The 24827-nt window shown below is 43.3% G+C and overlaps 1 protein-coding gene across 1 annotated transcript; it reads left to right on the top strand.

Annotated features, from left to right (window-relative positions):
- The first annotated feature begins 5 nt into the window (after positions 1 to 5).
- On the top strand, positions 6 to 23594 carry szrd1 (SUZ RNA binding domain containing 1). The gene is made up of 4 exons (XM_085966985.1): positions 6 to 305; positions 5813 to 5862; positions 13621 to 13869; positions 15999 to 23594. The coding sequence occupies exons 1-4, from the start codon at positions 114 to 116 to the stop codon at positions 16099 to 16101; spliced, it is 594 nt and encodes a 197-aa protein (XP_085823111.1). The 5' UTR covers positions 6 to 113; the 3' UTR covers positions 16102 to 23594.
- Positions 23595 to 24827: the final 1233 nt, after the last annotated feature.

Below are 24827 nucleotides of genomic sequence, written 5' to 3'. Positions count from 1 at the left end.
ATCTTTTCACTCTCGGATCGATTGCTATAGCCGGGGCTTCCCGCAGCCGCCAGCGCGCATGCGCTTGAGCCGGGACGCTCGAACGACTCCTCTTGAACGGGGCGGAACTGCGCATGCGCGCTCCTGCTGGTCCCGGGCACGCTGGTGCCGTGTCGGGCGCCTGCGCGTCTCTGGCCGACCGTGTCCTGCGCCTGCGCACAGAGGATTTCGCGCGTGCGCTGTGCGGCCGGGGGCGAGTGAGCCGAGAAGCTAAAATGGAAGATGAGGAAATCGCGGATAATTGGGAGGAAGCGGCCGATAGTGGGGTAAGGAGCTGGAGATGAAGCCACGGGGAAGCTGGGGCTTCTTTACAAACAGGCCTCGCGGTTTGTTGACGCGGTTAAGTAGTTTTTTTAAAGCCCGCGAGTTGAGCAGGAGCAGAGTATGCAACAGTTAAAGGGTCCCAGTAAGTGTCGGCCACAAGTGTGGGGGCAGGTAGCGGGGGGAGCGGCATGAGAGGGAGGGAGCGAGCGAGTGAGGGGGGTAAGGGAGCGGGGCAAGGGCAAGGCCTGGGCCCAGGCCCGCAATAACTTGGAACCGCCGCACTCCAACAGGGAGTCCGTGCTGGCAGCAGGAGGGAGACTAAATACCGTAGCATGACCAGAAAAGGTATTGGAAGCGAGTGATGCGGATTCCAGAGCGATGGAGGTAATGTATCCACTGCAGCGGGAGGCGCGGACTTTGCTGCCAACTCCCAGAAGTGGGCAGGCTGATCTCCCACCTCACTCGATCTTGGGGAAAGGTGAGGGGGATAATAGTGATGACTTTTCCAATGACGATAGTTAAAACAGAAAGCTGCGCATCTTAGAACAAATTAGTGCAGAGTTGAGCTGTTGGATGTCAGTGGAGTTTGGGGTATTTTTAAATCAGGTTACAGTGAAAAAACCTGTGGATTCACTTGACAAGTGAAGTCCACATTCTCGGTTGTCTGAATTCCAAACCAAATAACCAAAGGAGTTTTTCTACCTCTTCTCTCTCTCAATGTTATTTTTAATGATGTAAGTTTATAGAACTTTGTTTTTCAAATAGAGCAAGGGTTTTGTTTCTGAAATAGGAAGAGTGTACAAAAATGCATCTTCTGCAAACACTTTGTTTACATTGTTTTCAAGTCAATTTTTTTAATTCCCCCCAAAACTTGATTATTGTTGAGACAGAGTACCTTCAGAGTTCTGCCCAGCAGCATACAGAAGGGGTAGGAAAAGGCTAGACATTCTAGATAAGTTGTGCAATAAAGCTGTAATCTATTTGTAATGGTAGTTTAGAAATGGAACTCTGTCACATTGAGGCACACACAATTATGTATTTTGGCATAATTTGCACCATTGTAAATAAAGCAATGTTGCATGAAGTTTGTGACCCTTAAGGTTTTCCAATGCAGTTGAGTTTTCAACAGCCCTGAGTAGAAGGGGGGGGCAAGTGGCAATCATTTAAATATTGATCAAAACTCATACATTTAAAAACAAGTCATTGTATGAAAAAATGAAATTATCCTTCATCTTCCAAAAGAAGAGTTTTCTTGCTGGTGGAAAGATAACTAAGCTGAGAAATTCAGCAGCCTCTTCCGAGAGATAGATTTGATTTGTGACCACTCTGACTTGCTGTCCAACAGGAAAGTTATAGATTTTTATGACTTGTATTTGAGGTGGCTACACAGACAATTTAAGGTCATGATAGAATTTGGAGTATTCAGTGTGATGGTCTCAATTACTTGAGAGTTTTGAACTTGTTCCAGGAGCCTTAACTGATGCTGCAGTATCTAGGAGAGATGGAATTGTTTTCTAGTACAGTGCCCTCCTTGAGACCCTCCCTCTTCAGCCTGTGTCAGTATTCAGGTCCAAAGGATATTATGGAAGGCCTATTTAATGCTACCGGCGGCCAATGCTCTTTCTAAATTGAGAAGCCCAGGTGAAGGATAAAGGCCCATAGTGCAGGGCACCGTCAAGGCTGGAAACGGTCAGAAGGGAAAGACGGAGATGAGGAGTTCCAAGGTTCAGAATCTCTGGAAGAGAATGTGTGCCAGAGTGTGTTATAATGTGCAACGTCACATTAATTATTCACGTCCCTGGTTATTCCATGAGAATTTTTACAGATAGAAATCAGTGCGATTTGCCAAAATGATCAACTAGGGTGTGACAATTGATCCCTCTGCTCTCCCAACAGCAATCATGGTGCCCTAGTTACAAAGCTCAGTGCTAACTGCAGTATGTGCTCACCTTCAATGATCTTGTTATCAACCTCCACAATTTTGATCTCGGCAGAGGCTGCCAGCTTTAAAATCAATACAGAGCAGGCTTGATTAAATGCACTCCTGAGATTGCTCCATATGGGTTTTAAAGTTGGCAGCTCCCCTGAGATTGGTGCTGTAGAGGCTGCCAACATGAGTGCGTACTGCCTCTAGCATTATCCCTGTAGCTGGTGAGGAGAACCATTGCTGGCTTCGGGAATGGTTTGGATTGGGTGCCTGGCACTTGGCGTTGTTGCCAAGTGAATTAGGGGGTGGAGCTGGGTGACTAGATGTTGCTGCAGAGAATCTTGCTAGGCAGATGTAATGGAGCTGAGTTCTGTTGGAGTAGACTAAGGCGTGTGGATAGGCGAGGCAGTGCAAAAGCAATGTACAGTAATTTGGAGATTCTTGATTGTCCACCAGGGATGACCTGTTCATTATAGCAGATAATTGAAGTTCCGCTGCAGACATAACAGGCTCAATACAAACAGAGCATGGTACCATGGTTTCTCACTGGGCGATCCAGCAAGCTCAAAGTAGCAATGATATATTTCTCCTCCTTCTATACAAAATATCCAGTTATATTCCTATTACTTGTATCTAGAATATTCAGAACTCAGTCTGACCTGAACACTGGGAGGTTGATTAAACAGTTTGATTTTTCAGATGCGTCGGTGGAACCTGGAAAGTGCAATGTCTGGAGATGATGATGGCTGGTTATAAAATGAAACAAAAACAATGAATACTGGAAATACTCTGGGCCAATAAGCAACTGTGGAGAAAAGTAACAATTTAATGTTTCAGATAACATCTGAAACATTAAATTATCATTCTTTCGAGAGATGCTGATTGAGCTGCTCAGTGATTCCAGTATTTTACTGTTTTTGTTTGCATTCCAGTAACTATCGTATTTTTACTTTTTCATCATTATAAAATGTTCCTGATTTTCCTACAAGCGTTGAAAGTTCAGGGGATCGCTGACCATTAAAATAGGACAGAGATGTTGCACTGGAAAGAGAGAAAAAAGTTTATAGCTAGAGATAAAAGATAGGTCACCTATCCAACCGCAAACTTTTTCTTGTATCCTGTCCAGGCATGTGTGAGAATTGTTAAGGGAGCAATATTCTATTGGATAAAATGGGCATTATAGAATTGAAAGACTTGCAACACCTCACTTTATCTCACCTTTCAGACATCCCAAAGTGCTTTACATACGATTAACTATTTTCTCAAGTGCAGTGACTTATGTAGACATATGTGACAGCTAATTTGCATGCAGCAAGATCCCACAAATAGCAATTGGATGAATAACCAATTCATCTGTTTTTGGTGGTTGGTGTTGGTTAAAGGAATGATCTTGACCAGGACATCAGGAGAACACCCTGCTCTTCAACTAGTGCCATGGGATCTTTAACAGCCATCAAAACAGTGAGATGGGGCCTGGGTTTCATGTTTCATCTGAAGGACAGCATCTCCAACAATGCAGCTTCTACTTCACTGCTGCACTGGAGTGTCGATATTCGATTGTGCTCAAGTTCTGGAGTGGGACTTGAACCTACAACCTTCTGAATCTGAGGCGAGTGCTACCAGTTGAGCCAAAAGAGCCGTTGAAAGAAAAAAAAGTTTGGCGTGAAGGTTGTCCAAGCTTTTTGGAAGAGGCTTTAGCAGTGGAGGAGATCGTAGAATGTAATCGTACAGAAACTGGTCATTTAGTCCATCAAGTCTGCCCTGGTGTTTTTCTATATGTGGTGGTACTATTTGGGGCCTCGTGAGATAATGAAGCCTAGAGTATGAACAAATGAAAATAGACTTGAGGCAGAGCCTTCAAAGGCAAGATGATCGCTGCTGTTAAATGTGCAAGAGACATGCAGAAACTGTCTCTGAAGAATTGCAATAAACAAGGTTTTCCTTGCCCATCAAAGGACACTGAGGAAATCAAGATGTAGTGCTTCATGCACTGTAGGATGAATGGAGGTTGTGAGTACTGAGGGCATGTGATCAGCAAGAAATGGAATGTAGAGTAGAATCAGCACAAGAGTGGATAGGGTTGGATGGTGAGTGGGAGCGAGAGAGAGTACAGAGCCCTGGGGAAACTGGGTTACTGGAAAGGAGAGGATGAACCATCAACCACAGCACATATAGTGAAACCAGTTAGCCATCAATACATTAAAAAACAGTGGTTTGGGGCGCTACAAGAAGGCTATCGGTGTTGTGGAACTGCACCCAAGCAAGGGAAGGAAACTTAATAAAAATTGCAAAAATATATATTGTATTGTAAAAGTCATTAGTGTTGGTGTCTGGGTATTACCAAGGAGGGGGTTCCCTCATTAACAGCAGGCTGGTGAGGAAAAACTGGTTTTGATTAGGACTGGTTTGTCTGTTTTTGATCCAAAAACTCTGAATTCGATAACGTTTTAGTTTTTTAAAATATAAATGCTCATCGGTTTCAATATTAAATGTTAATGGTAGATGGTGTACAATATACATTTGAAATGGAAACTGTTCAATGATACATAGGGGCTCTTTATTTAGCCTTTGTGTCTCTGGGGGACAGAGAGGGCAATGCACGTGTGGCTATTGAGCAAGGAAGGAGTTGGGCTTACCCCCCAGTGGTTGAATAACTGACATGTGCAAAGTAGCTGCTTTAGTGCGATACAGATGGGCTGTTGTTACATTAGTGAATTCTCTTGTAAATGAGTCATCTGATATTCTAAACTTGAGTGTTACCTTTTTTACTGTCTTGCTGAAACTGCTATGACTTTCCCAGTGACATGTTTGACTCTGCCACATCTGGTAACAGGTAATTTGAGGGAACATTTACACTGTCTGCAGCATTGCTGTGAGCCTGTAGTTGGTGTACGTGCAGCCTGAGTCCAGCTGCTGAATTCAGGGACCTGACCAGACACTGAAACTAAGCAAAGTGCAAATTCCTGTAGAAGAGAGTCCCATTCAACTTCACTTTGGCGTCTGATCACACCTTTATTATTAGTTTACAATCCAAGTTTAGAATTAGTGCAAAGTGGTGTTGTGGAGTGTGAATGCACCTGCATACAAACTTCTGGTCGAGAAATGATTGCCCGTCCCCTTTAGGAGGCCTGCAGTGTTTTAACAATCCTCGTGGCACAGCTACTGCAGCATCATCCTTGCAGCCTCCAAGCACCTCTTTCATTTTCTACTTTAAAATGGCCATAAATCAAAAAGCATTTTGCCTTTTGTCAGATCTGCCATGCTTCTAAACCCACTTCAGTGGTAGGGTGTGCCGATTTCAATTAACACATAATTTGTGGCACATTAAACTGGCACTTGCCTATTCTGCTGGTTTCTCTGACTTTATTTGGTGAAATAGATTTTTCTTTTGATAGTTCTCACACCACCATCATGTTTACCAGGCTGCTTAATGTATTTCAAATCCAGCTAATCTACTTTGGCAGCTCATTACTGGGCTTTGTGTTCATCTCTGTCTGTGGCTGGGTGTTCAGCGAATATTGTTTTACAGAGCACACCTGTGCGCGTACTCATATATACGTGTGTGTGTGTGTTTCCTTACAGGAAATTGATCGACGGCTGGAAGCGAAACTAAAGATCCAACAGAAAGAAAAGTAAGAACTATTTCTGAAAAATCACTAAAATTGCTAGTTATTGGCTCCCCCTGATGGCTGGACTGGTAAGTACCCTACTCTGTAAAACTGAGAAGTCCCAGTTTCTGTCCTTAGTCAGTGCTGCGATAGCTGATCTCAGCTGGGGCAGCATTACATGAGTAAATTCGGGGGTGAGAAATAGCCACTCTGCTTATTAAAGCCCATCCCTCTAGTAGCCTAATTCTCTCATTACAGTAGCCAACTCTAATTCAAACTGCCTCAACTAGAGGATTATTCCGGACATTTATCCATCTTTGAGTAAAGGTGTTCTTCCTAATATGTTTTGATTTTGCTTTTTGCTAATTTAATTTCATGTCCTTTGGTCGTGCTTTCCCTAGCTTTTGCCAAGTACTGGGTTTGCTTCATCTGTACCATGTACTTTCCCTCTTAACTGCCTTCTTTCTGCACATGAACTAGAGAGGTGAAAAATCAGTCCGGGTTCAGGTGCCTGATTGCTATCAGTGCCTGCTGCTGGAAATACTGCATATGTACAGTGTGGAGGGGACAGGATCTGCCTTGACTGTGGTGGTCTTCACAGCTAGATATCCTGCTCATGTTCACTGTCTACACTCGCATCGGAAGGCTGGTGCTGCCAGTGGAACTGTACCCCAAAATGAGTCAGTGTCTACCGGAGAGAACATTAGGGGAAGGGAAATACTTTAGCAAGACTATTTTAATTTTTCCAACACTGGTTTTCAGGTGGAGCTTTCTGACCCGGGTATCTGCAAACAATACTGGGAATTGAACAGCCGCCTTAGAGTTGCTGCTGATTGGGAGGGGAGAGCAAATTGCAGGTGCCACTGACTACATAACATACGATACAGGTGTCACAACATCCAGAGGTAGCAACTCCAGGGCTGAGTGTAATGTAAGAATGTAAGCGAAAGGTTCAAATAGTGCTACTGACTACAGTTGAAGCTGGACCAGTCTGACTAACATCAGCCCTACGATTACAGCTTAAAATACTCGTAATTTCTGTTCGCGTGCCACAGATTTTACCAGGGAGACTAACAAGGTGGACATGACATTAGAAGAAAAGATCAAAAAGGCTATCAAGACATTTAAAATAGATAGAAGGGAGATAGTTGATAAACTATACAAATTTAGAGAGGATAAAACCGGGGTCCGAATGGATTGCATCTGCACATGCTCGCATGAAGGAAGAGCTAGCAGAGGCACTAGTTCAGTGGACTACCGGACAGCTAATGTTATTCCTATTTTCAAAAGAGGAGGTAGAACAAATCTAAGGAACTATAGACCAATTAGCTTACCGTCAGTGGTAGGAAAGATGTTTGAATTTTTACTCAAAGATGCAACAGAAAAACATCTAGAAAACAAAAATATAATATTCAATAGTCAGCATGGATTTCAGAAGAGAAGGTCATGCTTAACCAACCTTATTGAATTCAAGTAACAGAGAGTAAACAAGGGTAATGTAATATACATAGACTTTCAAAAGGCCTTCGATAAGGTACCGCATAGCAGACTTGTGACTAAGGTCAGAGCACGTGGAGTCGGGACAAGTAGCAGAATGGATAGCAAACTAGCTACAAAACAGAGTAGGAGTTGAAAACAGGTACTCGGACTGACAGAATGTGGGTAATGGTGTTCCTCAAGGATCAGTGTTGGGACCACTGTTGTTCACTGTTTACATAAATGATTTGGACTTGGGAATCGGAAGTACAATATCAAAATTTGCGAATGACACCAAATTAGGTGTTATAGTTAATACTAAGGAAGACTGCGCCAAAATACAAGGCGGCATTAACAAACTTGGAGTGTGTAAGTGGCAAATTAATTTCAATACAGATAAGTGTGAGGTGGTGCCTTTTGTTTGGAGGAATAAAGAGGTCACCTACTCCTTGGAAGATAAGTCTAAATGGGGTAGAGACACAAAGGGATCTTGGGATACAGATTCACAAATCAGTAAAAGTAACGACATAGGCTAACAAAGCCATAAGCATGCAAATAAAGCACTGGGGTTCATTTCTAGAGCAATAATATTCAAATACAGAGAAGTTATTTTAATCTTGTATAGAACCTTGGTTAGACCACACTTGGAGTACTGTGCACGGTTCTGGTCTCCATATTACAAAAAGGATATAGAAACACTGAAGAAAATGCAAAAAAGATTTACAAAGATGATATCAAAACTGGGAGGGTATGACTATCAGGAAAGACTGAACAGGCTGGGAATTGCTCCTGAGATTGAGGTGTGACCTGATGGCGGTCTTTAAAGTTATGAAGGGGTTCAATAGGATAAAAGTAGAGAAGATGTTTCTACTTCTGGGGGACTCCAAAACGGAGCCATAAATATAAGATAGTCACTAATAAATCCAGTAAGGAATTCAGGAGAAATTTCTTTACTCACTTCTTTACTGGTGAGAATGTGGAACTCGCTACCACATGGAGTGGTTGAGGTAACTAGCATAGATGCATTTAAGAGGAAGCTGGAAAGTACATGAGTGAGAAAGGAATAGATGGATATGTTCATGAGGTGAGATGAAGTATGGCGAGAGGAGGTGCGTGTGGAGCACAAATACCAGCATAGACCTGTTGGGCCGAATGGCCTTTTTCTGCACTGTAAAATTCGATGCAGTGTTGACTAACCCCATTACCTTTGTTCCAGTCCTACTCGGGTCCCCTCCCTCACCTCTTTTTCCAGTACATTGATGACTATCGGTGCCGTTTCCTGCTCTCGCCCCGAACTAGACAATTTCATTCACTTTGCCTCCAATTTCCACCCTTCCCTCACCTTCACATGGTCCATCTCTGACTCTTCCCTTCCCTTCCTCGACTTCTCCGTCTCCATCTCTGGGGATAGGTTATCGACCAATATTCACTACAAGCCCACTGACTCCCACAGCTACCTGGACTACACTTCCTCCCACCCCGCCTCCTGTAAGGACTCTATTCCATTCTCCCAGTTTCTCCGTCTCCGCCGTATCTGCTCCGACGATGCCACCTTCCATACCAGTGCTTCCGACATGTCTTCCTTTTTCCACAACCGAGGATTCCCCTCTACTGTGGTTGACACGGCCCTCGACCGTGTACGTTCTATCTCCCGCACTTCTGCCCCTCCCTCCCGGAACCACGATAGGGTTCCCCTTGTCCTCACCTTTCACCCCACCAGCCTCCACATTCAACGGATCAGCCTCCGCCATTTCCACTACCTCCAAAGTGATCCCACCACCAAACGTATCTTCCCCTCCCCTCCCCTTTCAGCATTCCGCAGGGACCGCTCCCTCCGAGACACCCTAGTCCACTCCTCTATCACCCCAAACAGCCCTTCCCCTTCGCCTGGCACCTTCCCGTGCAAGCGCAGGAGATGTAACACCTGCCCCCCTATACTTCTCCCCCCCCCCCCCCCCCCCCCCCCCTTTCCCACTGTCCAGGGCCCCAAACACCCCTTCCAGGTGAAACAGCGATTTACTTGTACTTCTTGCAATCTAGTATACTGTATTCGCTGCTCACGATGCGGTCTCCTCTACATTGGGGAGACCAAACGCAGATTGGGTGACCGCTTTGCGGAACACCACCGTTCAGTCCATAAGGGTGACCCCGAGCTTCCGGTCGCCTGTCATTTTAATTCACCACTCCATTCCCACTCGGACCTCGCCGTCCTTGGCCTCTTGTATTGTTCCACGGAAGCTCAACGTAAACTTGAGGAACAGCACCTCATCTTCCGATTAGGCACTTAGCAGCCTTCCGGACTCGATATCGAGTTCAACAATTTCAGATCATAACCTCGGCCCCTATTACTTTTTTACTTATAATTTTTTTCCACCCCTTTGTTTTGGGTCTTCCTCCTCCCCCCCCCCCCCCCCCTTTCCTTTTGTTTCTCTCTCCCACCTGGCAGCTGTCTCTTACCTGCCAGTACACTTCACACCTAATCTCCGCTGCCTTTTGTCTCCACCGGCCTATTACCATCTCGTCTGGTTTCGAATACCTTTTATTGTCTCTTTTACTTCTTTTGTTCGATCGCAGCCCTGCCTTCGATCTATTTTCTTTTCTTTCCAGTTTTGAAAAAGGGTTTCGACCCGAAACGTCAACTCAAATTTCTCTCCACGGATGTTGCCTGACCTGCTGAGTTTTTCCAGCATTTTCTGTTGTTATTTCAGATTTCCAGCATCTGCAGTATTTTGCTATCGTACCTTGGTGAGGGGGATACTGTTTATATGACGATTGATGATTTGCTATCTTTACCCGGGTTTATCAGGAGAGAATCCACAGCTGGTTTTGTCTTTGTATAAAATGTACAAGACTGGGGATGTGGACTTGCAATACATGGCTACAGGCACACAAAGCACAAATGTGTTTGGTCGTCATTTCCACCCTCTTTGAAGCACGTGATACCAAGAACGGTAGCATTTTCCTGAAATGAGCTTGTGGGTCACTGATCTGAAATGGAACAGTAGTTGGGGTCTCCACAATTGGCCTCAGTGACGTTGCACTTGGGAGTGGGATGAGAGAAATCAGTCTGGATTAGTGCTTTAGATCATTTCTCTTCGGACTTCTGCTGGAATCTGTGGAACAACAGTGATGATGGGATTAGGCTCGGGTGCAACGGTTCTTGAAGTTGTTATTGCCTTTGATACACGCAGGATGGCTGCCAGCGTTTGGTTGCTACGCACCAGCACTTCTCATCACCTTCAAGGAAGGGAGAGGGTGAAAAATCAGATGTAATTTGTTTTTGCTCAATCTAACTATTTCACCATAGGGAAAATTGAGGCAAATAGACATTTTTTTTTTCAAATTGGCAAGTTGGACACTGTTCTATTGGAAGTTTTTTTCTAGAGCGCTGGGGCTGTTTTAAGTTGGGATGTGAATATTTTGTTCCGGTGAATTATCTGTCTTATGATGGTGCGTTCTCCTTCACTGGTAAAGGTCTGAGGATATGGAGGGGATAGTGAAACTCCTCACACAAATTGTCTTCTGCCGTACCCATCTTCACTGGAAGGCAAATGTCAGCTTAGCTCAGTTTATAGCAATTGTGCGTCTGAGTCGGAAGGTTGTGCTACACCTTTCAGGATTTGAGCACGTAGCCTGGGCTCACTATTGAGTAAAGTACTTGGGGAGTGCTGCATTGGTGGCTGTGTTGTCTTTTGGACGTGAAACTTTTCAGATGGACATGAAGAATCTCATGGCACTATTCAAAGAGCAGAGAGTTCTTTCATTATCTTCGCCAACTTCCCCTGCAACCAAAAACATATTAACAGAGCATTTATTGCATTTGCTGATTGTGGAACTTGTGGGATTAGCTGTGTGCAAATTGGCTGGAACTATCACCCAATGTCTCCCGACACTTCAAACGTAATTGAGTCTGTGTAAAATGATTGGAAAGTCCTAAGTGATAAGACACCATATAAATGCAACTCCTTTTTGGAGGAGTGTGTTTTTAAAAAAAAAAAAAAAAAAAAAAAATCATTCATGAGATGTGGGTGTCACTGGCAAGGCCAGCATTTATTGCCCATTCCTAATCACCCTTGAGAAGGTGGTGGTGAGCTGCTGCCTTGAACCAATGCAGCCAGTGAGGTAAAGGTACTGCCACAGTGCTGTTAAGGAGGGAGTTCCAGGATTTTGACCCGGCGACGATGAAGAAACAGCGATGTATTTCCAAGTCAGGATGGTGTGTGACTTGGAGGGGATCTTGCAGCAGCAGACTGTTGTATCCGTGTGTTAATGGAGACACGGAATGCAGGAGTTGGTTTAACAGGTGTTTACTGAACAAAGTCTGGAGGTGAACTAAAAGATACAAGACACTATACAGGCTTATACAGCCCGAGTGGCCACTACCGGCATTACAGTACACGGGCTCTTAAAGGCACATACACCACACAGACTATGGATCTTGTGGTGTAGGGGGTGGTGCAAGGCCCATTGTGGAACTGGTATTTATCAGCACAAGTATAAATTAGCTCGGAAGAGTCAAATTTTTGAACTAACATGGCAGTCAGTGACCTGGGGAGGTAATAATACAGGCATCCTTACCCATTGTGTGCTGGGCCAGGCTCTCTTTCTCTGGCATGATGTGAAACGGGATGGCAAAACATGGCAGCCTTAGTATTGACAATAGTTGAAAACTAGAAGTTCCAACCTGAGAAAAGTCATGAAAACAAGGAAATTTTTAGATTAATAAAAAACTACATTTCCGGAATCAAAAAATGTGCCGGTGATTTCTGATCCTGATCATTATCCAGTGATCATCTCCACGCCTGCTGAGTCAGTACTTTTCAAACTTGAAAGCCTGCGGATAACGACGGACTCCTAGCCCCACTTCCAAAAGATAACCCACTATCCAAAAGAAAATAGTGCTGTACAATTACAGAAAATTATTATTGGTATACAGCAACAGAAATAATGTATTAGTAAATCAACAAATGCAGAAATGTGACAGGTGGACATAAATCTGCAGACCTTGTTGATCTCCTGGGTTCCCAGGTTGAAAATGTGTGCTGTAAATTAACCAGGAGAGAGAACTGGACTTGGGATGGGCTGGGGTGGAGGGTGGGGCGGGGGGGGGGATGAAGGAAGGAAGAGGGACCAGCCTGCTTAGATTTGCTGCTAGACTCTCACATCATGAATGACCATCGTACCAAGGTGATGGAGGGTCTCCAATGCTCATAGAACGTGCCACAGTATTATTCCAGTGGCTTTAGAGGATGAGGTTGGGGTGAGAAATTGAAAGAAGGAAAAGATGTGGAGATCATGCATCCAAGGAGCTAGATTACTTTGTGTATTTCGGTAAATGCAGCACGCTGGCCTGAGGTGGGTGACCTCTTGTCCTTTTGGGATAGAAGTGTATTGCTGCAGATGTGAGTCGCTGAATGGTGATGTCCAAATAAGGAGTGTGTCCTACATAGCATATTATCTATTACAGGTGAAGGCAGTTATTTGGAATGTACAGTTGCCCAGCAATTGAAAATATCTTAATTGACAGAAGAGCCAGAATGTCTGTACCAGCAGAGAACTACCTTTAATCTCAAAGTTTCACTAAAAAGTCTGCAACCAGTTATAGCAAGTGGTTTGATTGCTTATGATTCCACTCTTTCCTTCCGCCCCCCGCCCATCTCTGCTGCCTAGCAGTTTAATTGCTGCTACCAATAAATGGGATAATCATTTTGTAACCTGGCGATCACATGGTTTTGTGTGGGGTGGGGAGTATATGTCATGTGATTCACTAGCTTTTGCAGTTGTGTGGGACAGGCGGGATGGATCAGAGTGTCTTTTCCTGTCTGTCATTGTAATCATGAAAATGAAGAAATGGCAGTAATGTGAGGTTGGAGGTGTATTAAACATGGTCTCGAACCTGGCATTTCCCTTGGATTTTGGAAAGTTGGAACAGAGATTATAGTGCTGATTGGCAGGCTCAGCACAGACCAGGGACTTTCTGAATCTGCCTCAACACCAATATTCTGCAAATTTACCCCATAACCATTTGGAGAGGCCTGGCATTTTTGTTATGGCAGTTTTTTTTTTTATTCAGCCCCTTTGTCCACCTAGCCCGACGAGAAGGGTGGGTGCACATCCAGTACACTGTGTCACCTCTTCCCTGCTAAGCATTACCACAGCCTTTGTACCTCCGCACAACTTGCATTCAAGTTCCACCACAATCAGTTCTTGATCTGTCTACACTGCCACTCCTTTTTGTGTTTGACAAAGCATTCGGGAGGGGGATTTCCAGAAAGTCTGTCTTAATGCTGTTTTATGTTTAAACAGGAAATCAAAGCTGACGCCTAAAGTTCCCATCGTCATACAGGATGACCTCCACCCAACGACCTGCACTCCACAGATCCGCATTCTAAAGAGACCGACAAGTAACGGGGTGGTCAGCACGCCGCATTCTGCTACGAGACCTCCTCCACAAGTCAAGTCACTGGCCCAGAGAGAAGCTGAATACGCAGAGGCACGGAAACGGATCCTGGGGAGCGCAAGTCCTGAAGAAGAGGATAAAACCAATCCAGAGAGGTAAGTGACGGGGCATGGGGAGCAGCCTTTACCCAGTGGCTAAAACTCCATACCCAGTGGCTAAAACTCCAAAGTTCTCTGCGGTGTGCTTTTGATCCATTTACAGTCAACCAGCCAGTTAGTCATTCACTGGGATACAGGTCTACTAATGTAGCACCAAACTGTACCTGTCATGCTTGGTTGTTGTGTTGCACAATGCGAGTTTGTGCTTCCACATACCCAGAGAGAATTCTTGAAGATGAGACATAGGACCGAGAGGTTTCCTCCACGTGTCACTGCTCCTAGACTGGACAAAATTTACCACTGGCTAGTATAACATGTCAAGCCATCGAACAGTGACTGGTGCTGCATTCGATTATACACGGCTGTAGCTAACCTAGGGTATGAAGACCAGAAACATATGAGGTCATTGGTCAACAGTTTTTCCTTGCTTGTGTCAACCATTCTCGTGTCTGGAAAAGACACTAATTGAATTCTTTAGTGACAAGGCATCCATGGTGTTGAGACCCCTTTCTTTGACTTTATGATCAGACTTTGGTGCCATTTCCATTGTACTGGCTGGTGACGAGCCTGTCAGTATGGAGACGGTTCTGGGATACATACAGATTCTGGTATGAAATGCAGCCTGATTGTGACTCTGCTGCTCACACTTTTCCAAGATCTTCCTTCATCTGAGGAAAAAGGTCAGCGTTCAGAAATATTTGTTATGGACTCCCCCAATGGATAAAGGCAGTATCTGGTGTAGCAATCAGGTAGAAAATCCCTTGTCTCCTGAAGCCATGGACTCTTGCTGGGGTATGCCCATGAACACTGGGGGACCCCCTGGTACTTTTACAAGTAGCTGTGCTGGAACTGATAACTGTGAGCTCAGTGAGGTGAATTGGTTTACTTCAGACACTCACATGGTCAATAAGCCATGCTAGGTTTGGCTAGTTCCTCCCTACATGATTTGAGAATTACACCTGTGACAGACAATCGCTACTCCCATTTTTTTATCCCAACACCTTATGAATCGGAAATGGGATACCAATTGTGCGTGTAGAAGGTAGAAGAGGCTTGTGTTGACAGAGCTAGGTCAGTTTGTAAAGTTGGGTGATTTTGTTCCTTTATAAGACACTTACACCAGTGTGTACTACTTGCAAATGATGAAGTAAATGCATTTTCCATTATCGGCTTGAGCATAGAAACTCTATATTGAAAGCTGTTCTGCTAGGCCTAGGGATATATCTTTAAATAGACAGCAGTTGGACAGGCTGTTCTTATCTGGTTTCTTCCAGACCGAGACCACACTTGCGTACTGCTAGATCAGACTCCTTTGGTATGTGGGAGATAGTTTGTCTGAAGAATGAGGAAGACCCTTCACGATGGGTATCTTCCTGTTTTTCATCTTTTGCCTGGTATAGAATTGCGCTTGGTATGATTTTTTTTTTAAACCATCTTGTCGGATAAATTTGATCTACAGCAGTGAGCAAAGGGTTTGTGGCCTGTTCTCTAGGGGTTTGTTCTGTTTTAGCACAAACAATTGGAAAAGGAGATGACGCCCGTGATTGCCCTGAAAACAGATTACGCTAATGTAAATTTTCACGCATGCTTCAGGAGGTTGTCTGTGCTGATGTTTCATCAAAAGTGCCTCACTCGGTTGTATTTATAGTAAGCATTTCAAAAACATCTTCCAGTTCCACGATTTGATAAGGAAGCTCCACAGAGAAACTTTATCTAGATTTTTGGGAGAGGGAAAATGTCTTTCAACTCATCTACATAGCTACAGTGGAATTATAAAGCCGGTTGACGTTCCATTTGGACACAGTCGAAACTATTGGTTAGAGTCCAGGTTGGACACTTCAAATAATTATTTGCATTTGTTAATCTGTATTGTTGTCACACTTGGTGTGCTAGATCATAGCCACGTGTTAACAGCATGCTTAAAGCATTCAGAGACATAACTTCTGACCCTCAATCCTTTTGGGATAAATATCACCCCTCAATCTGATTCTTAAATATTGAAAATGGCAATCTAGCCTACTTCTTTCAGAATCCTAGTTGTAACAGTATGCATGAGTAAGAACTTGACATTCACAGCACTAACCTGACACTATCTCCTGCCAAAGCTAATTGTCTTTATTTTTCAGGCCAACCAGGATCACCCAGTTGGAGGAGACCAGGCAGCAGAGCAGTGTAATTCGACAGCCCCTGGGCCCTGATGGTACACAAGGCTTCAAACAGCGCAGATAAAACGTGGGCCAGCGAGCGTGCTTTGTAAAACAGAACTCTTCATGACCGAGCGTGCAGTGTTGGACAGAGAAAACGGACTCAAGCAGAGGACCTGGTCTGCTTCTCTTGCACTGTGATCCCCTTTGCTCCGCCCACTGTGACCTTTCTCCTTGCGCACTGTGACCCCTGCTCCGCCCACTGTGGTTGGCACACTGCTGTGAGCTCTCCAAGGAAACCGTGAAGGGGAGGTTTCTTGCAATCAGACTGGCCAAGAATACATTGTGTGCCATTTCTAACCAGAAATTTGCTCCAGCAATAATACTGTTTAAGAATGTTTGATAGTTTATCTTAATTTCAGAAAAGAGTTTGACTATGTATTAGTGATGGGTGCTGTCTGTCTTTTCTCATCCCACACTTCACAGGATTGTTTTGGTTTCTTCCCATCTGACTCATTGCCACAGGATAGTCGTTCAAGGGTAATTATCTTGCTATGCGAAGAACGTCAAAAAAAACATCAGAAATGCACCCATTTTAAAGTTGGCTCATCTTTAGCTATTTATTGTAGGCTGTATTTAAAATAAATGTTTTCAAAACATCTATCTGGAGAAACAGGATAAGAACATAAAATGGTCCACAAAAGGAATGTGGAGAACAGGCTTGGGTTGTTTGGCACAGCAGACCAAGAGATGCACAGCAGCTGTGTTCGGTAGTGCAAGTGGTCTGTTGCACAGCCAAGTCCTGTCAGATTCCTGTCCTCCCATCCACAGTGAGAGCGCAAGTCCGTTAGTTAACGGAAAACTAGCCGAGGAGGGGGGTGGGAAAAGAGAAAAGCTCGAATAGTGGCCGTGAATGTTATTGTATCTCATCTACCTGAATGTGGTTAGCTGCAGTGGCCAGATCCCAGTTGATCACCAGGATTTATTTTTACATCAAAAACTAATACGGTGGTGAGATTACAAGTATAGCCCATTAGGGTAGCACTTAAGGTGCTAGCTGCATAATGCTGTGGTCACGTGATCTTATTCCAGCACTGCCTTATGCTCAAATTCACCAGCCATGCTTTGTGCATGTTGGTTTTTGGTATAACCTGCAGGATAGGTATAACTTGCAGTAGTAGAAAATCTCTTTGTAAAAGAGGATGTTTTGGCAAAGGCCATGCCTGTAGTTAATGCTGCTCCCATTGTGGGTCAGTGCGGAGCAGTTATTACTGTCAGAAACTGGGAAGGTTTTCAACTTGTTCTACCTGGAACCCTCCCCAGTTTTATGAAGGGGAGGAATAGGAGGAAGAGAGAAGGACAGAAATAAATGTAAATTTTTAAAAAAGGGAAATAAAATGGTTCCAATCAAATTATATGTTCCTTAGAGAAGCTGAAAGGTTTGAGGCTAAGTAGTCGCGCCCGAGGTTTTGGTACTGTGTATGTGTCTCCCTTTTGGTGGTTGTGTGTGTTCTGCGCCCTGCTGTATGACACTAAAGCGAGGTGTTGCAGTTATTGCCCATCACTAGTACATACTCTTAGTATTTTTCAAGGCAACGCCTTTATTTTCTAGAATTTCAACAAAAAAAGCTGTTTCTAGGTCCATCTATTGTTAAAAGGGCACGTATGTATTTTCCTTTTGTATGGCTCGCACGCGAGCTGATGCAGCCATCTGTCTTGTTTGCGCGTATGCGCATGTGTATGTGTTTGTGTACGTGTGCATTCTGTATATCTGTCTGCCTGCGAACAAAATACTGCTTTTGTGTGGGGTGGGGGGGGGAGAATTAATTGATGAAGCTTGGTACATTTCAACCGGTGCTTGAAAAAAATATTAGCCGCCTCACTCCTACACAGCTGCTAGCACAGCCTCGCAATACACCAGCCGTCAGGTTGTTTGACTGGGATTGAATAAACTTCAAATGCTGTTAATAGTCATGATGAATACTGCAAACTATCAGGCCCTAGAAGTATTTTAAACTTTTATAACGAGCAATATTCAGAGTGCTTTCCCAGCAGTTGCATTAAATTCTAAGTTAACGTAATCTCTCTTTATTTGCCTGTGTAACTTCTTCCCAGGTTTGAATTGTTAGTCAGTACGTTGGTGAGATGTTTTCACGCAACCTGGCATGTCAGTTGATCAATGGACAGACACTAAACCTGATCTCTGGTGTTCATGAACCTGGTGCAACTGAAATGATTGCCCGAGGCTCTTCAGAATATATTTGTTCTGTAAAAGATAAAATGGCTGTCTCCCCACTGGTTCTGCGGGTTAATACGCTGTGTGATGTGGTATACAAACCAGAAAGGTTATAGTTTTAATCCAATCTCTCAGCCAAGGCAGTGGTGGCTCTATAAGTGGTCTTTGTGCCCCTGGGATAGGGAGGGGAAAATCTGGCCGGGGATTTTGTTCTTGATGGTTATTCAGTGACCATTAGAAATGGGCATGGGCTCAGTTGTAATCCTACTGCTTTTTCTTTTTGTTTCCCCTCATTTCACCCTCCCCCAGTCAAATAACCTGCTGGTGCACATTGTCCTGCTCGCACATCACTTAGACAAGGTACTGCCTGTGGAACTGTACCCAAGCCTGAGTAAATGCCTTCAGGAGAGGAAAGGTGAAGGTGGAAAATTTAAGATAACTACTGGACTGGGGGATTTGTACCTCTACAAAAAGAGAAAGGTACAATTATTTATGTACCTAAAAGCACAGTTGGATTAATCGAGCAAGTAATAGTTTTATATTTCCCAGCCAGAATTACAATCAGACGACTAGTGTTTTTTTTAATCAAGCTCTGGTTTTGTTTCTTGCAGTTACTGATTTCAAAGCCCTTGTGTCTAATGGTAAGCCAAAAAACTAGTTTACAAATAGAGCAAAGGTATAGTAGATTACAGCAGAAGGTTAGCACTGGTATGAAATGCATTGTGCAACATTCTGGTGTTTGTGGGATCTGTTGGACTTGAGGGTCATTGCAGAGGAGGAGAAATGTGTTTGCAAACACTGGTATTGTACAGACAGAATGAAATAAAGTGACAAAGTCAAAACTAGTCTTGTGAACAGGACTGTGGAAGAGGTGCAATGTTCAGTTTGCTTGGACTGGAGGAATCAAAATGGGCTTGAATATTCATTTACCAGCAAAACATAAGCAACAACCACATACTGAATTTGGTGTACTGAACAAAATCAGGATGCAACTCGGCACAATTGCAGACAGGGCAATGGTTAAAGACCAGTTTCAGCTTAGTAATAGGTCAGTGGGAGTTGTGGATGGGATGCAGATGAAAAAGGCTGGGGATGGGTTGGGGAAACAACCTGCCCAGTAAAGCTCAGTGAGACTTCTGAATGTGCTGAGATGTGAATCTTGTTTCCTTTGCCCGCATGTTACAGGGTTTGTCAAAGCGTGGAGAAAGTCGTAAATGGAAACCCTTTAATGAAGTAAGTCTACACAAAGATTGTCCTGGCATGTGAAATTGTTGACGTTCTGATCTCTGCTGATCCAGAGACTGCAGAATGACAGTCCTGCCTCCTGTTCAATAGGGCTAATAGCCTGGCCCCTTCCCTTCATCTTCCCAGACAGCTTTGCTGAGATTGGGCTCTTAGGTTTTGAATTGTTAAATCAATCCTGCGTATGGTAAAGTTGACATTGCCGACTTGCAGTGCCATCCAGAATTTCAGGAATCTTCCTTTTCAATAGGTATGGTTTGACCCATAGGAAAGGGTATGTTGTAAAAATCAGTGACATGAACAATATAAGGCAATGTTGACAATAATCGGACCCTAGTGCTGTCACTGGACCTGCTCTGTGCTCTCAATTGGCCAGTAAAGTATTTAGGAGCCAGTGGATAAAGGATAATTATCAAGTGATAATGAGTTAAGACTTGGTTATACAGGGAGCTGCACAATAAATGAGGGGGGTCAATTTGCAGATAAACTGTGGCTTCTGATGTAGACTGCTGTCCTTTCACTGCCTGTTCGCTGCCACAGATATCACAAATCAAACATTAAATAATTGCAGAGATGCAAAAGTGGTGCAGGTAGATTTCAAGCCTTGTGAAAGGCCCGTCCAATGTGAGGGATCAGCTTCCTGGTTGGTGAACAGATGAGGGCAGCTTCATGTTCCGAACTCTGTTCCAGGCCTTTAAGAGATGTGGGGCCTTTTTAAAAAAATTAGCTTAATCCACTTTGGTTATATCAGATTACTGGATTTTTACTAGTCTTTTGGAGATCACATTTTGTGCATTTTTTCATGAAAACAATTTCATCTTAATTCCCATAAAGATTTACTTTAATCACCAAGTTGATCCGGGCTCTCAAACAGCCAGAGATTAGTGATGTACCAGCATTCCAAGTAACTTGCTTTTACTCTGGAAGTATTTGGCTCGGGCTTCTTTCCCTGTGGTTTTTGCTAGGAAATAGATAAGTATATTTGGCAAAATGGCAAAAAAAGTGAAAATGGACCTTGAAATTCATACTTAACGTTGACTTAAAGGTTGTTTTATGTTTGAGTCTCAAGACAACTTACATCTGAATTGTGTGAAACTAGTTATAATGAAATGTAATACATGTGAGTGGAATTTGTATTCGAGAAATACTGTGGGACCTTCAATAATGTCACAAGGGGCACTAAGTGTCCTTCTGCGATTATCATTGGCATTGCAGAAGCTTGAACAACAAAACTATATTGCAAAAATTTCTGTATGTGACGGGTAGCTGTATAACTTGGGATTGGGAGGAAATTTCTTAAACATTGGAACTCCTCAGTTTCATTGCAGCTTTTTACTTGCGCCCAAGTATCTTTCTGTTTTTAAAAAAAAAAAAAAAATCACATTCTGTTGTGTTCCTTTTTCTAATGTATGGAAGAATGCAACTTGACGGAGTGGCTTACCCATGTTTGCTGAGAGAGACTTGGGTGGTTCTTAATTTAAATGTAAAATGACATTAATGTCCATGTTTCACTTACCACCCCCCCCCCCCCCCAAAACTCCCCCTCAATGTTAGCAATCACCTTGTCCCTAGTCAGGAGTTTGGGACGCTAGTCAATTGACTTCTTGAAGGACTGCATTGAGGGGTTGCTCGTCAACAGTGTCACTTGCCTATACCTTTTTTATTTCTGCAGAGAATGTTGTAGACTGGAATTTGGACTTGTACAGAATTGGCCAGCAGCCTTAACTGTTACTTAATAGTTACTGAGCTACTACATCTGAATGCAAGGCAAAATGGCTAATGAAAGAGTACTACCTCTGCCCTTATCAGAGAAACAGTTCGACGGGATGATTGCCAAACGTAGAGATGGAATTTGTAGAATTGACCTCAAACATTCTGGTTGTCACTGTGGCAGCAGGTCACATAGAGAATAGCTTCTCCATGCTCAGTGTGTTTGACGGGTTCAGTTAGTGAGCCATAGTAATATAAAGGGGCTCATGATTTCCATTTCAGTATATCTTGCTACGTGGAAGAAAAAGCCAAGAAACCAGCCTAGTATCCAAGATGCAGAAATATTGGATTCTTGACAGATGTGTTGGGTTCCCAGTCTGATCATGTTCAGTTTTTTCCGAAGTATGACACATGCCACTTGTATGTAGTCTCTGAGAAAGGTCAAACTTGCCAGGAAGCCCCACATCAATCAAGCGAACATCCTGGGGAATCATTTGAGGTGTTGTCTAGAGTGCACTTATATGGCTGAGAACTGAACTGTACCGTACTCCTGACTTTTGCAGATGGGAGGGAATAGAAAGAGAAATGGGGAGGGAGAGAAGAACAAAAAATGAAAACGTTTACAAACTAGTCTGATACATAAGCTTAGACCACTGAATGATTCCAGGGTTTTGCAGAAAGGCTCTAGTTATAATGTACAAAATGGCTTCTGTGCACACTTCCTTCAGGTTTATAGTATTGGCTTAGTGCAATCAATATGTCTGGTCTTAATTTGTGAGTAAGTAAATGAACTAAATTTTTTAATGTTCCTTTTAAACAATGGTTTCCCTGATGTGATGATGTAGTGGTTCTTTAAAGCTGAGTGTGTAGGCCAGCAAAAGGACCAATGATGCATGTCAAACCAGCAGGGTTCACAAGTGGCATTTATGCTTGTTGCTACGCTTGTATAATGAGGGGTTATTCTGGAAGTATAACTTTAGCAAAATAACATCATCCTCTTCCAGCACCTGCCCCCCCCCCCCCCCCCCACACCCACCCCAAATTCCCCCATGAAGATTTCCAAGTCTGTCCTGCTGCTACTTCTGGGAATATGACTCATTTTAGAGTTGCCCTGACTCAGAAGGAAGGGGTTAGGAGCCCAAGCTTAGTTTACATGGGTTTGTGGTTTGGTTATTAAGCTTGCACCTTAGTTGTAAATGCAGGCGAAATTCAGTATGTCTGCTGCAGCTTTCACCTGGCCCGTTGCATGTGGCATATATAGATTTTGTTTGCAAAAAAAAAAACCTACTGTCCACTCATTAGGACCTTTTTTTGAGGATTTGAGTGTCCTGGTGGATATAGACGGATGGTTATGCTACATGCCTGCAGTTGTCAAATCAGTGCTTGACTGGAAAAGATGCAGTCATGTGCAGCTTTGGCTGCACATAAAATGAGACTGTTGCGCACATTGCAGGAGCTTGAGGGACTTCACTTGCATCCTGAGATTTATTGAACCGCCTCAACTTACTGGTTTTCATTTATAAATTGTGCAGTATACTTTGGGGGGTTCTTAAAGGGCATCATCTCCATGAAAAAATGTTTGGCAAATGTTTTATTTGGGTATATGATGCAATGACAAATTGCATCACTCATCTGTGACCTTGTTGCAACAAAAATTGTATGTCTCCTTAAATCTTGGAAATACACAGTTGGTCAGTCAGCTTCTGAAAGAGAAAAATCTGTAAATGTTTTGAGTGGGTCACTTGATCAGAATGACTTCTCTGTCGCCAAAAGAAAACAAAATTTCTTGGAGCACTTTATGAAGAAACTGCCCCTTTAAGCTTGCAAAATGCTTACTCAGTGAAGTGTCTATCAGGTTCTTGCATGCTGTTGCACTCAGTCATTGGAAATGGCGCACTGTGTGCCATTTGGTTAGTGATGTAAACAACTGCTAGATACCAATCACACAATCTAAAGTAACGTATTCTTGATTGTGTTGACTAGCAGGTTATTGTCGGGTAAGATGTCTATCACTGTATTTTGTCTTTTATTTACTGGCAATGTACACATAATGTAACGTTTGTGGGATTCAGTGTTAACAGCTGCTGTTTTTTGGTTGAATTTATTATCGTCCTTTCTATTTGCAGGAAGGCTGGGAAAGATGTGCAAATACTGTTTTTAATTGCCTGTATGACATCTTTATCAACAAATAGATGCTTTTGCTACTGCTTTCCTTTTTAATTTTATATTTTATCCTGCAAAATCATCTGGACCCCTTGAAGCAGCATTTTCTTGCAGCGTTCAGCAAAAGGAAAGTTCTGGTCTGTGAGTGCTGAAGATGATCTGTACAACCTCTGTTTATAACTGACTGGCAAAGTTAACTATATTTTGAGTAAAATTTTATAAGTTTAGTCTCAACAGTTTGGCCTTATTTTTGGTGTGTTTTGCTCTTTGTCTGATTTGAGGGAAGTTTCTTCAAGTAAACGGGGCCGTTATCCTCTGATTCCAGTATATTTTTTCTGTGACATGTAGAACAGAGAGTGAGATTTAAAAAGGAACCCAAGAATGTAGGTACAGTATAGGAAAAGGATAGTTAACTCACTAGGCTCTTTCTGCTATATTTCAGACCTTCAGGATAACTCTGAGCAGTCTTATTTCCTTCTCGTCTTGGTTTGCAGCCTCTATTTCTCTACTGTCCAAGTCTGCTGTAGATCCATTCTCAGCAGGTCTGAAGCAACTGAAAAGGAAAAAAAGTTTGAATTTTGGGTGTATACTCTTAAGAACTCTGCACGCTTCTGATGAAGGGTCTGTACCTGATCGTTAGCCTATCGTTTCAGATGCTGACAGACCTGCTGTGTATTTCCAGCATTCTCCTGTTTTTATTTGATTTCCAGCATTTGCATTTCTCTATGCGTTGCTGTGTCTGAATTCAGTGAAGGGTACTTCGAATAGTTAATGTGCCAAAGGTGATTGGGGATAGCGTTTGGGTAGCTGCATTTGGCAGGTTGGAAAGATGACGTGCAACTCTTGATCATGTCTCTATTTTCTGTCATTTCCATGCCTCTACTTTTTGAGAGCCTGTTTGTCTGATCTTCCTCCCAACCTTTCTTCCTTTCCCTCCTGAGTTCGACTCTCTCCAGTCTCGTAGAGCTATATCTATCCCAAACATATCAATATTAGTGTAGTAAGACAACAACAACTTGCATTTTCTAACATAAAAGGGAATCCAAAAGTTCTGTAGGCATATAAATAGTAAACGGGTAGTAAAAGGAGGGGTAGGGCTGATTAGGGACCAAAATGAAGACCCAAGCATGGAGGCAGAGGGCATGGCTGAGGTACTAAATGAGTACTTTGCATTCTGTCTTCACCAAGGAAGAAGATGCTGCCAAAGTCATAGTGAAAGAGGAGGCAGTTGAGATACTGGATGGGATAAAAATTGATGGAGGAAGTCCTAGAAAGGCTGGCTGTACTTAAAGTACCCAAGTCATCAGGGCCGGATGGGATGCATCCTAGGATACTGAGAAGTAAAAATGGAAATTGCAGCGGTACCAGCCATAGTCTTCCAATCCTCCTTTGATACGGGGGTAGTGCCAGAGGACTGGAGAATTGCAAATGTTACACCCTTGTTCAAAAAAGGGTGTAAG

The sequence above is a fragment of the Somniosus microcephalus genome, chromosome 25 (genome assembly GCF_052327205.1).
Source record: "Somniosus microcephalus isolate GS21.2 chromosome 25, FLI_Smic_1.0, whole genome shotgun sequence".
Taxonomy (NCBI): domain Eukaryota; kingdom Metazoa; phylum Chordata; class Chondrichthyes; order Squaliformes; family Somniosidae; genus Somniosus; species Somniosus microcephalus.
This window is presented reverse-complemented; position numbering and strand designations above follow the sequence as displayed.